This window comes from Sturnira hondurensis, unplaced genomic scaffold, assembly GCF_014824575.4.
Source record: "Sturnira hondurensis isolate 20B ecotype Veracruz unplaced genomic scaffold, ASM1482457v3 Scaffold0007208, whole genome shotgun sequence".
Taxonomy (NCBI): domain Eukaryota; kingdom Metazoa; phylum Chordata; class Mammalia; order Chiroptera; family Phyllostomidae; genus Sturnira; species Sturnira hondurensis.
Genome location: NW_028079839.1, coordinates 3196049 through 3210886, shown reverse-complemented (window position 1 = coordinate 3210886; position 14838 = coordinate 3196049). Strand labels below are relative to the sequence as shown.

Genomic DNA, 14838 nt, shown 5'->3' with positions numbered 1-14838 from the left:
CCTAGAAAGGTTTACACTTTAGGGGGAAGTAACAGTGGGTACCGAGGGAAAAGATAAAGGGACTAAAGCAATTAGAGAGAAAATGGTGAAATAGAGGTTAAAGACAGCCCAGCACAAGGGTAACTAGTGTGCCTGAGGGTGAGATGCCACCAAACAGAAACTGCACCTCGGAAGCTTGACACAGAAAAACTTCCCTGCAACGAGCTCAGTGGGCAGATCTCAGAGACAACCTATGAATGAGAGAAAAAAAACGATACAGAACAATCTCTATAATGTGTATGCAGGTTAAGGGGCGGCATTTCACAAATGAAGACTTCGAAAAGGTACTTCGCCAACGAAAAAGTATATGGATGGCAAAAATCATCTAACGAGATGTTCAGAATCGTTACTACAGTGGCATGCAACTCAAAGCCAACGTGAGTCGCTCCTTGGTGCTCACCCCGCCAAACCGGAAGGCACGGAGAGCAGTGAGTGTTGCCAAGGACACAGACCAACGGGAGCTGCCAATCATTGCCCGTGGGAAGGCCCCTCGCTACCCCCCATTGGAAAACACTTTGTCAGTTTCTTCTAAAGTTACACATGGTACTCTTGCGTCCCAGCATTTTCTTTCCTGCATCTTCACCCAGGAGAAAAGAAAGCATAAATCTACACAAAGACTTCTACTCAAGTGTTCGTAAGGACCTCATTCATCATAGTCAATAACGTGAATCTACTCAAATGTCCATCGGCTGTTGAATGGATAAGCAAATCCTGGTGCACCCAGATGAATCACAAAAGAAGCCAGACACTGAAGACTACATACTGTAATGGGCCATTACTTGAAATTTGAGAAGAGACGAAACTACTGTGACAGAAAGGAGGGGCATAGAGTTGTGACGCTACTACCTACAAAGCTGGTCACGATTTAAAAACTTAATAGCCAGAATTTTCCAGCACTGTAAGACACAGGACTTTCTTGAACATTGCTAGTGGGATTGTGTGTTGGAGGCCAGCTCGTATTTGCTACCCCAAATCCGAAACGGTCTGCTCAAACCAGTCATTCTCTGAGAATTCATCCGAAAGCTGTAATTCACAATCTGTACCTGAGCAAGACCATGTGAGCGAAGAATTTACTAAGAGCTAAAATGTTCGCAATGGAACCTTATTAGATGAACAATAGTGAATCTGTAAAACTGAATAGTGCCAAGTGATAAAAAATGTTGCAAACCTTTATATAAGTGGTTTATCAGTTGACTACAAAAAAATCAATAAAACCCAAAGAATAAATATTGTAAGAACACACTCTTTGACCAAAATCATAGAAAAATAGAAATAAATAACAAAAATAGAAACAAATAAATAATAAATAATAGAAACAACAGGAATAAATACTAAAAATAGAAACAATCACATAATCCCTTTACAAATTTACTCCTCAGCAAGGAAGAGATAAAAGTTGCAGTTTCAAGATGGTAGGTGACAATTTACAAAAGACCCTTTCCTGGTACCTTTAGGCTTACTCTCTTTAGGGTTTCCTTCTGAAACAGTCGTTAGGGTCAAGTCAACCAGTAAAGCAATTCATAAATGGGCTGAGACCCTATGTCGTTGGCTGCTAGAGTCAGCGGCACTTTGGGGGCACAGATCTCCCACTTCCCCATTATTCAGAAATTCTGGTCCTGTCCTGACATGGCAGCTGAACTCGCTTCCGGGGCACTTGACACAGAATCAATAGATTAATTACACCACGGAGAAGAACTCGGGAACATCACACCCACCCCTTGTTCCCGCCGGTTGGCTGTGACCATGGCAACCGCTTACTCCAGATCAAAGTTCAGCTGCTGGAGATCTTTATGACCACGTTCATAGTCCGACGCGCATTAGTATGAACCGTCCTATGAAGAGCACGCTCTTCGATCTTACAACAAGGTATTAGCCTCCATTTCTAAATCCCGGACCTCCGCTGATAAGGGCCAAAAACACCATAGAAAGATCTTTTTGCTCCCTCCCGGAAAAATGCCAACGACAAAGAAAACATTGATGTTCCTATCGAGTTTCTTCACCAGCTTTGGGGCTTTCCTGGTGATTTGCACCGTCCTGGGGACCCAGGAGTGGGTCAGCAGCACCATTGCCATCAGCGACTCTTCTTCCAACGGGAGCATCACCGTCACCTACGGACTCTTCCGCGGCCAGAGCACCGAAGAGCTGCAGGGCGGGCTCGCGGAAGGAGACAAGGACTTCGGAGGTAAACGAGAAATGATTGCAAGTGGGGATGGTGAGATCGAGTTAACTGGGCAAGGCTCGTACCACCCAGTGTCTGTGGTATCTGCTCGTATTAATAGTTAGGTTTTTTCTATTAATTCAACCAGCATTTATCAGACACCTAACCTGCTGGTAAGCAGCAGAGGTAACTTAATGGAATACAAAGGTGTTTGCTACAGAGACTCTGCTCTTCAGAAGTTTACCCCTGGGGGCAGGCGGGCGGGGGGGGGGGGGGGTGCAAAAGGACCTATGGCCAACAAACCTCCAAGCTCTGACCACTCTCTTTCCTTCCCACTTCCGGCCATCCTCAGAGCGGCTACCTGAGTCCAGGCCTCCACCAGCTCTTCCTCGGTTTTCTCTAACTGATCTCCTTGTCCCGGGTCTTGCTGGCTTCAAGTCTCTGCTTCGCAATGGGCTTTCTAAAATGCTAATCGAATGAGCCCCTTTCCTAAAACTAGGGAGGCCTTAAAGGGATAGAGTCTAGTGGCCAACATGGCTGGGTGGGGCCTCCCCTCCTTCCCTTCCTATTTAATATTTTGAGCACCTGCTCATCCCTCCAGCCACTGTGCCTTATCTCAGCCTCCTTGGGTCCTTGGTGCCCACCAGCCCGCCGGTCTGAGTCATGGGAACACAGGCCACAGTTCAGTGATGCTGCTGAGTTTCTTGACAAGTAAACGATTAAGCAGAAATAGGCGGCAGCGACACGGTGTCCACCGGCCGGAGGAACATCATGTCCAAGTGTTCTGACTATGGATTTGTAGTTGCAGCCACAGGTTTGGTCTGGAACTTCTTCAGTGGGGGTCCCATTGAAAGGGGGTCCCTAAAAATGGGGTCCATTTCTTATTCCTGTGTGTCCAGTTCATCTCTTTAACCAGTTTGGGTTTGCATTTTTACCTCCAAAATGCCCACTGTTGTTGGGCATGATAGTAAATTTCCATTAATTCTATTAGTTCTATATTTTACAGGAACTCCTACATTTTTCCAATTTCTTACATAATAATATCCGACTCCTGATGGGTAGAATAGAGAATGATTGGTTGAATTAGCTCCTTCTTTGACTTGTGAGGTTTGAATATATACCAGTCTGTTCTCTAAATTTGAAAGCAAGGCTCGTACATTGTTTAGCACCTTAACTGGGATCTGCTTCGCACGGCGTCGTCCACGGCGGGGGCGGGGGGCTGCTGAGAGAGCAGCCGGTGTGCGCCATCTTTGCCCGCTGACTCCAAGTGCGGGCCATTTTCCACCTGACGTGCTGTCGCTCCAGGTCCTTTCCAGATGCATCATGGTAGCAGTTTGAGCCTGGTCCTCTGGCTCTAGGTTCTAGGTTCTAGGTCTAGCTGGTGACCCTATTTGATGAATCGGTGAAACAATTCCCTTACGTCCCGAGCAGCACAGGTCTAGTTCCAGGTTATGAACTTGTCTTTTAGACGTTAGCAGAAGCAGCGTCTCCCGCGTAGTTTCAGCAGGGTGGTGCGCCTCCCCCCGGGGGACCAGGCACAGCTTCCCAGGAAAACCCGCAGAAACCCAGACTTTCAAAGATGCCGTCACACTTTCAGTTGCGTGACTAGCGTTCTCAAACTCAAAGAGTGTGCCAGGTTCTGAATCTCCAGACACACTTAGAAACATTAAAACGGCAGGTAACACCCTGCAGATCGTTTGAGTTTCAGTGTCTGGAACCGGCGGTTTGGGTTTGCAATGCAGAGCTTCCCCGAGCTCTGTCCAAGGGCCCCCGTGTGCAACAGAGGCTCAGGGGTGTAGAGATGGCAGGATGGCGTGGTCAAGGACAGGCCTGGGGAGACAGGACCAGGTGGGCTCCCACAACAATGTGGGAGCTCCAAGGAGGCGGGACTTCAGCACCTGCCTTGCAGGGTTCCCTTCCGGTACTCTGTTCGGGGGAGCCACGTTCCAGCCCACTCGTCCTGGTCAGCCTCCAGGTTCTGGACAAGATACGCCAGGTCCCATCATGAAGGTGCCACCCGGGCTGCTCTGGTTGATACCAGGGCACTTTAGCAACCGACTTGAGCAACCATTGGCCTTGGAACAGTTGTACACAGTCCTCCAGAGAAGACTGTGGCCCACACACCGTGGGGTCTGCTGCTGCAGACCTCTGGGCACCCTCCGAAGATGGCTCCCAACGTCACAGGGGGACACGGTCACTCTCTTGCTGGTGTCTTGTGACCGCACGAGGCTTATCTCAAGTCAGGAACTGATTGTTGGCAGCACCCTAAAATCCGTATAAATGCCACCACCCTGCCCAGCAGTGGTGGACCCACGGTGCCTGCTGAACCAGCACCAGGGCTGGAAGTGTCGGGGGAGTGATGAAATCCGCAGCGCTCGGTTCTATTTCTGCACAGGAGGAGTCACCCGGTGCCAATGTGCGCTGTGGACTCTGACTCGAAAAGGCCAAATGAAGGGACCATGGCTAATTTGAAAGTGCCAAGGTCATTCAGCCAGTAGGAGGTTAATAATGGGGGGATGGTGAGTCTGGCGGGTGAAGCCAGATTACCTGGGCAGCGCAGGCTGAGTAGGCCCTCCAGCCTCACTGGAGGCATCCACATTCTCCACCATTCAGATGAGAAGTGACTGGTTCCCCGTATCCGCCGGCAGGCATGTTGCCTTGCTGCTTTGGAAGTTCTGGAGGTTTTGTTTCAGGTCAGAAACACCTCCCTGAGCAGCTGCTGTGGGGACGGGGGCTTGGATACTGAGGAGGATGGCGCCCAGCAGAGTCTTTCTAGAGAATGACTGCATGTCAGTCTGACCCCACAGGCCCACAGAACTGTGGGGCGAAGGTGCCCGCGACAGCAAGGAGGAGTCCCACCCTGGCCTGCTCCCCTGCCCACCAGCCTCTTCTCCACCTACCCCAGTCTGCCTTTGGGAGCTCAAAACGGTACTACCAGCCCCAGCCAAAAATAACTCGGAAAGAGAATCTGCTGTAGAAACCCATGAATTGCAAGGAGGACCAGTGGGGTCTGCTTCTCGACAGAAAGCCCCATCAGTCTCCCTTCCACACGTTTCCAGGGAGGAGCGACCTAGCATCCACCCCCAGAGACATAACCACTCGGGGAAGTGGAGCTTCGGGGGCAGGGAGGCATCGCTGCCCTCTTCTCCCCAAGGGGACCCTGGCCCCTTTCCAAGAGGGTGGGCACACGGGCTGGGGACAGCCCACGCTCTGGGATCTGTGGACTCGGTGAGCTCCTCCAAGGGGACCCTGGTCCTCGGATTGAGAAGCCCACTAGGCCCTGCTCCCCGGTGACCAGGGAGGAGGGACACAGGCAGTGCCTGCCCACCCACAAAACCACCCCTCTCTCTCTCGATCTCTGGCGACTTACAGAAAACCAGAGCTAGGAGGGCCAGATGGCGTGGTGAGGCGGGTACCGGAAGGTTGAATCTCCGTGCATGGGGAGCCCGAAGGTTTGGACGGCCCTGTTTCTGCTCATGGCTCCCCCACCCCCGCTGCCGAGCCCTGGCCTCCCTTCCGGGGCTGCCCGCATCCAGGCAATTAGTTCTGATTGTGAGGTGCTTTTTCTGACTCCGAAGCCTGGCCCCCGAAAAGAAGAAAAAGAACGGAATGTATTTGCTAATTTTGCAGGCAGAGAGCAGCTGTCAGATGCTCTGTGGTTTTATTGTCATTTCACTCTGGCTCACTTTTGCTGAATTTCCAGCCTCCATTGTCTGAGTTCTGAGCCAGGCTGGGGAGGGGACAGACAGCTGTCACACCTGCGTGGCAGGGGATTCAGAATGCCGAAATGTGATTTTTAAATATGGCCGCTAAAATGAAGATAAATTGTCACATTAATACACAGGAAAGTGAGTCATCAGGCTCCAAGCTGACTCACTTTTGAAAAACCATACCGACAGACACAAAGCTGAGCCCGACTGTCACTCTCTAATTTACTGGGGAAAAGTGCAACGTTCGCCACTTGTGGAGGAACACCCACGTCCAGCTCGTAGCAAGTGTCTGAAGCACAGTAGTCCGCTGGGGACCTGGGGCACAGGACAGTTTCTGTCCTGAAGTCTCCGTTTTCCAGCTGAGATCCAAACGGTTTCTTCTTGGCCAAGCAGAATGCGTGAGGCCTCAGCACCGGTTCCCCAGAGGAGATGGGGCCAGTGCGGACCAGGAAGCAGCCCCTCCTGTGGTGACCCAGCTCTGGGACACCTGCAGCCCCGACCCCACCCCTCTGAGTACCTGTGCTCTGCTTCCTTCCCTGTCCCACTGTCCAGTGTCACCTTCCACACGTTTCAAAACAGGTGTGTCCAGCGTAGAGCAGTAGAGGTCTCCCAGTCGCTGCAGGTCCAAGGTGGGCCAGATAGAAGCAAGAGGCGCAGCCTGAGGTCCCAGCCAGTCCCAGCCAGGTGGCCCATTCCCCAGAGGACTGGTGGCCCCGAGAACCTCACCCTTCCCCACCTGGACAACAGGTGTTTAACCGATGATACCGAACAAAGAGGGCTGTGCAGAGGGTTTAACCTTATCGTGGGTCATTGACAGAGATGGAGAAAGAGCTCAGGCCCCAGGTGCTGGTGGGCTGGACACAGATGAGTGGAACTATGGCCCCCGGGCGGGAGGCGCAGTCAGCCTCTCCAGGTGCTGAGCTGAGATCTCCCTCTTTGTCCACTCTAGTCTCCCCTGGGGCTTTAAGGGTTGGATGGCTGAGGTTCCCCACTAAGAGGAAGGGGCGGGGGAGGTAGGTTAGAAAGAAGAGGACGGCCCGGGGCCCCTGGGCTCCAGTTGACACAAGTACATAGTCATATCTGGAGCTCCTTTGTGCCAAAGAAAAATGCACATTTTCTAAAATTTTGTTAGACCACAGAGGAATTCCGCTCAGAGAGAAATCTGATGGTTCACCCAAGGGCCACCCGCCTCACTCGAGCCACTTTGGGACCTCTGGCTCCGGTGACTTCCAGCAGGGAAGTGGGGCTGTCACCTCAGTGTGCACACACACCAGGCACTTCCGTCCTTCCCTCCTGCCAGGGCCAGGCCACCTCCGTGAGCCCTTCCTCTCCTGGCCACCCCTGGCTTTCTGGGTACACCTCAGAAATCTCGGGGTCTATCGGGTCCTCACTGCCTCGGGGATTCAGGGTGGCCCACTCTGCGCGTGTCTCGGAAAGGAAACGGTCAGTGCGCCAGTGAATTAGCAGTAGCGCCCACTGGCCGGGGTCTGAAGCCAGCCGGTCCTAAGGGAAGGCTGCCCGGCCTGCAGCAGCCTACTCTGGAGGGCACGCACTTTCCCGGGGGGCTTAAAATCGGGACGGCTCCCACTGCAGCCCCACTCTGCACCCTGAGGCTCAAGGACCTGAGGTTCAAGGACCTGAGGTTCAAGGACCTGAGGTTCAAGGAGGGGAATGAGTGGGGACGCTGGGGTCCCACTCCTTCCGGCCCCAGCAGGCCCTAGAGTTCCTCACCCAGTACCTTCCTGGGAGAACGTGCAGGAATGCCAGCTACGTGCAGAGCGGCCTCCGGCCTGGAGCTGATATTTGCATTTTGCACTAAGTGCTCACCCGACTTTATTTCAGTTTTAGGGACGCTGAACCCGTCTTCCCGTAAGACTCTGCACTCGGTGGTCATCTTGTTCCTGGCCCTCAGTCTGTGCGCGTCGCTGCTGAGTTCGGGGCTCACCTTCTACAACAGCATCAGCAACCCCTACCAGACGTTCCTGGGGCCGCTGGGAGTATACACCTGGAATGGGCTCAGCGGTGAGTACACAGGAGCTGGCCCCCGCCCCGCAGCACAGCCTCCTGCCTGTCTCTGCCTCTCCCCCATGCACAGGCCCAGTCAAGCCATGCGACCAGGAGGCTGGGGGGCTGGGGATTATTTCTGTATATTTGCAGCATTTATTAAGCGTCTCTGGGAATAAGAGTCGGTTTTAAATGCACTCACTCACTGGGAGAGAGGCAAGGCGAGGGGGGAAGAGGGCTTGTGAGGTGTAAAGATACATGACACGCTCCAGGCTTGCTTTTGAGTACCTAGTGCAAGGGGTTAAAAAGACACACACACACACAGGGGCCCTGGCCGGTTGGCTGGCTGGTTGGAGCGTCGTCCCGACACACGGAGGCTGCAGGTCTCATCCCCAGTCCGGGTCCACCAGTGAACGCATCAGTAAGTGGAACAACACACCAGCGTTTCTCCCGCTCTCCCCTCCTCTCTCTCTAAAACCAACCAGTACAGAAGATGTTCAAAAACAAGACACACACAAACCGTCAAGCATTCCCCAGGCTCCTGCCCTGTGTCTCACTCTAACTCGGAGTCCACGTGTTGCACAGAGAACACACACTCACACTTACTGCCCTCTTGCCTGCACATAACAACCGTCAGCCTCGGCTGACATCCCTGATGCAGCCGCCTGGGCCACAGAGAACCACAGAGAATGTCACGTAGGGGAATCTGCCGCCCACACCCATCCTGTGGGCGGCCTGTGAGTCCAGGGCGTCGCTCTGTGGTGCAGCTAGGTTGTTTTATTAGCGTGCTGGGCAAAGGTGTTGGGGTGGGGGCCTCTGCCCAGGTAGGAAATGGGCTCCAGCTTGAGTCACCATGAGTCCAACTCCCACAGTGGCCGCCACATCAGCCCGGAGGCATGGTCCCGTGGGTGCCTCTTTGCTCCTGGCAGGCAGCCAGGTTTCTCCCGATCCTTCCCTCTCCCCATGGTGAAAGCTTGACCTTGAGAAAGGACCGGAAGAGGCCCATTTTGCTAACAGAAGAATTCCAGAGGCTTCGTTTTCACACAGGCCATAGCCCTTCCAGGGCAGACAGGGTGCTCCCGGGGTGTGGGTGCCAGGAAGCCTTGGAGGAGGGGCTCTAGGCGGCTTCCTCCTGTCCTTCGGCGAGAGGCCGTCCTTGCACTAGCCACGCGCAGCAGCTGGGAGGGAGCCTGTCTCCTGCTGTGGGTGACCGTGGGGTGTACAGACGGCGTAGTCCTGGCTGATTCGAGCTGTGCCTACACGGCCACTGGGGCCTTTTTCAGGGTGACAGCTGTGGGGGTGGGCGACCTGTTCCCAGCGGGGCACAGGGCACAGATACGCCAGGCGGCCACGGGAGTCTGGGATCAAACAAGAGCGTTTTCGAAAGAGCAGCTCACCCTCATTAACCAGGGCACCAGGGGGAACTCGGACCGTCCCGGCAAACCTGCGTGGGAGGCCACTCTGCAACCTCACACCCCGGCTGATCCGGCCACACTCATACACGGCGAGCTCTTTCCCTCCTCTCTGCAATTTAGTCGCCTGGTGGCCAAACGGGCAATTCTCAAGCTCCTGGGTGTCCACTGTGGGCCAGGGTCAAGGGCCCTGCCGCCCAGTCTCATGGAGGGGCTGCGTCAGAGGCTGGGATGTGGTGACAAACTCACACGTCCCCCCTTAAGAGCCAGGGCTCCCAGGCTATTTCTACGATTATCCCTGACCTTAGTCCACCAAACCAAGGCGAACTGTGTCGACGCAGACTGCCAGGGTAAACAGATGGTTTTAATTTTCGTTCATGTAAATAAGAAGTCCAGGGAAGCGGGGGTTCAGGCACAGCTGGATCACGGTCTCGGCTCGCACGGCCAGCGCTCTCTTTCCCCAGGTGTGCCGCCTCTGCACGTCCCCAGGGCGCCCTCCATTGCCAAGCAGCTGGGCGTGGCTCATCACCCACTGAAACAACCCCAGGAGAAAAAACTCCTTTTCCCCCCAGACCCGACTCTCACTGGATAGCCCCCTCCCCATCCCTGGGGTGGTCTCCAAGGCCTGTGGGGTAGAGTTCACACACTGCCCACACAGGCAGAGGGGCTGGGGGTGCGTCCTGAAAGGAAAGTCCTGCAAGGAAAGTCCTGCAGCGACAGCAGAGAGAAGGACCGGATGTAGGCCTTCGGCCTTAGGGTTCGAGCCCGTCCTCTTCTCAGCAAGAGGGGCCCTGCTTCCCGCAAGGCTGGCTCTTCACCCCACAGCTGAGTCCCAGCCGACCTTGCCCAGGCAGTGGCCTGGTGCCTGTGGAGGGAGAAAAGCATTCAAAAACCCTCCTTCCCACCTACTTCTCACAACAAAGAGCAGCTTGACAGGGAGAGAATCCGGGCCACATTCCTCTCCCCGCCTGGGGCGAGTTGCAGCGCGCAGTGAGAGGCTGCGGGTGGGCGGAGGAACAATCTGCAACCTGCTGCGCCAGGAGGAGGTCTCAGTTCTGACCGGTTCTGACCGGTTCTGACCAGGCCAGAGGCCCAGGAAGATCTCTGGCCCCCAGTCTGGCCCCCTGGAGCGGCCTCAGCCTCCTGCCCCCGACATTTGGCTAGGCCAGACCTTCCCCTGGGTTGATGTCTGGAGACCCGTGTTGTCCCCACGCTGCCCCAGGGCTGCAGGACTCAGTGGAATCTCTGTTCACCCCCGAGGAAGAGTTCTGTGTGGGGTTGTAGCCCTCGGGCAGGGGTCACCCGACTGTCGGGAAGCAGAGGGAAGTGGGCTGGGTTTGGACAAACTCTCCGTGGCCCAGGGAGCAGGAGGAAGTGGGTTTCTGGGATTGTTTTGGAAAGAACAGAGCGGATTCTACTTCCAGGAAAGTCACAGGAAAATTGCCCCCACCCCAGCCCACCCAAACCACTGCCCTGGGAGCCTGTGCCCTCTGACCTCAGCCTGCCCTTCACATCACACAAGTCTGACCCCAGTCTGACCACGGGACACCATTGTAGGGGCTGAGAGAACGCTGGAGCCAGAGAGAACTGTCTGCCCCAGCACGTTGTCCTCAGCCTAGGACCAGGGGGACAGAGTGAGGGATGTGGCAGGCCACAGGGCCCGAGGGGACAGGGCAGGACAGGAAGCCAGCTCTTCTGCCTCCTGTCCCAGAGCGCCCAAGAGGCTCAGGCCAGGATTTGAGTCTGCGAGCTGACCCTTCCTGAGTCAAAGCCACGTGCATCCACTTCAGAAAAAAGTCCTCCAACCCCAGATTCGTGCGGGCCCTTTGTGACTGCGCATTTATGAGGAACGTCAGAGGGCATAATGAAGGAAAATGAAGGGGTGCGAGCCCCGTGGGGCACCGGAGGAGGGGCCTTGGAGGATGAAAGTCTGTCATCAGGGACAGTGGACACTGCTTCGCACTCAGGGGCCCTACAGTCAGGGCTCTCCAGGGCGCTGTTTGGGGGGCTCCCCGGGGGTTGGTGACGGCTCAGACCCGCTGGGTGCCAAATTGGCAGTCTAGTTCTGGGTAAATGTCAGTGGAGGAAGATTCCCGTGGCGTATGTCCCTCAGGACTTCTGTCTGGGGACTCCCGATGGCCCCCCGGCGTGGTCAGCCCCTGACCCTGAGTCCTCACCCCGCCCCTCTTGCCTCTCCGTCGACAGCTTGCCTGCGGTACCACCAGGGACAGTTAGTTTCCCCTGTGCACACTCGCAGCCCGGCCGCACCCACGGACACAGGCAGGGAGGGCAGCTACAGCCAGGTTTAGAATGTTTCCACCACCTCAAACAAAAGCCCGGTGTCCTTGAGCTGTGCCTCTTCCCCACTGCCAGCCCACCCTCAGCCCTAGGCAGCCTTGAGTCTCCCTTCTGTCTCTAGCTTCTCCCCTTGGTAGACGGGGAGTGGGGCTCAGAGAAGCTGAAACCCACGGAGGCTGGGAGGCTGGCCTCCCACCCCCACCCCCCCACCCCGCTCTGCTGTCTGAGTCCAGAATCACATTCCTTCCTTAGGCCGGGGTGGCTTTCCAAATTGTTTTTGTTTTGCCTTTTTAAAGATTTTACCTAGAGAGAGGGGAAGGGAGGGAGAAAGAGAGGGAGAGAAATATCAATGTGTGGTTGCCTCTCTCTCTTTCTCTACTGGGGACCTGGCCTGCAACACGGGCTTGTGCCCTGACTGAGAATTGAACTGGCGACTCTGGTCAAAGGCCAGCGCTCAATCCACTGAGCCACACCAGCTGCAGCTCAAGGAATGTTCTCTGGTGGAGGACTTCGTAAAGAATCATAAAAGGGAGGATACAAAATTTAAAAACTCTCTTCTACAATGCGTTCAGTACGGATACCCTTCCTGGTGAAAGGCTATACATACTCCACTGTGTGCAGTGAAATCCCAGCCCTCCCCACTCTGGCGGGGCTGTCAGTGATGGGGGGCTGTCGTTGTCTGTGTCCAGTGCTCAGGGCCCTCGGCACGGCTCCCCACGGGCTGGGCTTGTCTCTCAGCCCGCGACGCTCCGAGCTCACTGCCTGCAGCGCCTCCCTGTTGGGGCTGCTGCTTCTCGTTGAAACGCTGCTGGTCCTCCCCCAGCTTGTCCAAGTCTTTTCCTCTGCCCAGTCATCTCTGGACAGCTTCCGCCTATCAGCACACCTACTAGGTGCACTGCCCTGGGCAGGGGTCTGTGAGACATCAGGTCCACAGCGATGTCTACTGACAGGATTGGAGCCCCCATGGCTGCACTCCGTCACACAGCCCCGCACCGAGATGGGTGCTTTGCACCGAGAATCCAGCTTGGGCCTCGTGTTTCTTTTACGTTCACCTCCGTGCCTGAAAGAGTGTAGACCCCAGAGCAGGTTCGGTCAGTGACCACAGAGCACACTCGCACAAAGAAAACAGCGCCGTAAACAATGGGTCACCATGTCATTGACGGACCTCCTCTCCTTCCAGCATCCCTCACCTTCCTGGCCCTGGCGCTGTTCGTGGGGAACGTGCAGTCCAATGGCCTCTCGGAGGAGCTGGCCCGTGTGCTGTACCCGCCGCAACCAACGGCCACCCGCAGAGTGGAGACCCACCGTTACCGGTACTCCTTTTGGCTCATGCTGCTCGTCCTTCTCCTGAATGGCATCACCGTGGTCATCATCGCCTTTTACCAGAAGGCCAGGCACAAGCAGAAGCAGAGGCAGAGGAAGCCCATAGAGGACGCTCCACGGGACGGGATCTTATTCTGAGTCCTGTCACAGAGCTCGGGGACTGGAGGTGTGGGCGACTGGTTAGCCTAGCTGGACAGTTGGAGGGTCACGTGCAGCCCTGGCCGGCTGCCGTTCGTGAGAGTCTTTGCATCTCCTGACACTCTGTGCTTCATAAAGGACGTCCCCTTGCGGAGGGTCCTTCCTGCGAGGGAGGGGAAGGTGAGTGGGGGCGCCCTCCAGCCTGTGGGGCGGTCACAGAGCTGGAATGACCGCGGCATACAGACCTCCTGGCCGGCCCCGCTGTCCACAGCAGGGAAGGCGTGTGTTGAGCCTTTCCTGGGAGAAGCTCAACGCACCCGAGCGCCTACAAGCTCTTCTCCTGGTGAGGGACCGGGCGTTTTTATTTCACCCCACGAACATAGACTTCCAATGCAGAGGGATTCAAAACTGGTCTCTCCAGGACCAGGTGTCGGAGGCAGCAGGCGAGACTTCGGGGTGCACAGCCTGGCCCCCGGACCCTTTGTCGCTGACGCAAAGAGCCCAGTGGTGCACCCAGGCGCTGATACCCATCCTGGGGCTTTTGTAAGGAAATCGGGACGTGAAAAGACAGAAGGAAGATAACATTTGTTACCCTACGGCCTACAGGGTAAGGAGGCGAAACACAGTTTCGGTTCAAAAGCACTGTGGTAAATTCAGTCGGATTGCAGCAGCTTCTAGAGACCCCCATCAACCCACCTGGGCTTGGTCACACTGTGGTTTCGACACAGGTCACCCACAGGTCGTTGGTCACCTGCGTGCAGACTCCTGCCCAGCCCGGGAGCCGAGGAAGAAATGGGTTCCAGCCCCATGCAGAGCAGGCGTGGGCCCTGAGTTGGGAAGAAGCCTGGTTCTGTCCTCTGGGACAGGGGCGACCGCTGCAGGCCCAAGGCAGGGCCGTGTAGGTGAACCATGACCAGGTGTGACCCTGCTCCGCCCTGCATCACTGCAAGTGCAAAGGTGAGGGGGTGTCCACACCCTCAGCTTCTGCGTGTCAACCTGCCACACCAATTCTTTGTAAATGAGCAACAGGCAAACAGTTTATCCCCAGGGGGTTAGCACACCTGCCCAGGCATCCCAAGCTGACTCAGTTCCACAAACACGTGTTTGCATCAGGCAGAATCCGAGGGCTGGGGGTGGGGCCCAGGGACCGAAGGGCGGGAGGTTATCTCAGATGGGAAGGGTGGCCTTGCGCTGTGTCCCCAGTGCCCAGGGCCCCTTTGACTGTACCTGCGGGCCTCACCGGGACTCCTGTTCACTCAGAGTAAAGGAGCCGCTGGCTCAGGCAAAAAGGCACCCAGTGTGTTTCGGATAAAGCTCGGCCGGCTCGGGAGCCACCCCGAGCTTGAGAGGGTGGCGTGTCCTCCAGGCGCACCTGCGGCACTCACACCCGGAGGAGGCGGGTGGTCCCGTGGTCGAAGACCTTCATTCTCCTTGTACCGAGGGTGAGTCCAGGCCACCAGGTTGTCAGAACGGTGCCCAAGGAGGCACCGAGGTGTGTGGGACGCTCGGGAGACACTAAACGCCCGGAGCAGGGCTGCACGGGGACCTGCGTGGATCCTGTCCCCGTCCCTCCCACTCTCTTCCTGCCCGGCGTTCTCACACCGCCCGGACTCCAGACAGCAGTGACCCCATCGGTGACAACTGCGGACACTGTTCCGGCTTCAAACAGCTGCATTTGAGGCGGGCTCCACTCAGAACATGGAAGTTTCCTTGTCAACCACTTGAGATGTGTAGTCAAAAACATTCAGACGGAAAC

General features: G+C 55.8%; 1 protein-coding gene across 1 annotated transcript; it reads left to right on the top strand.

Annotated features, from left to right (window-relative positions):
* Positions 1-1867: 1867 nt before the first annotated feature.
* Positions 1868-14050, top strand: CLRN3 (clarin 3). Its single transcript, XM_037051197.1, has 3 exons — positions 1868-2221; positions 7750-7929; positions 12802-14050. The coding sequence occupies exons 1-3, from the start codon at positions 1993-1995 to the stop codon at positions 13080-13082; spliced, it is 690 nt and encodes a 229-aa protein (XP_036907092.1). The 5' UTR covers positions 1868-1992; the 3' UTR covers positions 13083-14050.
* Positions 14051-14838: the final 788 nt, after the last annotated feature.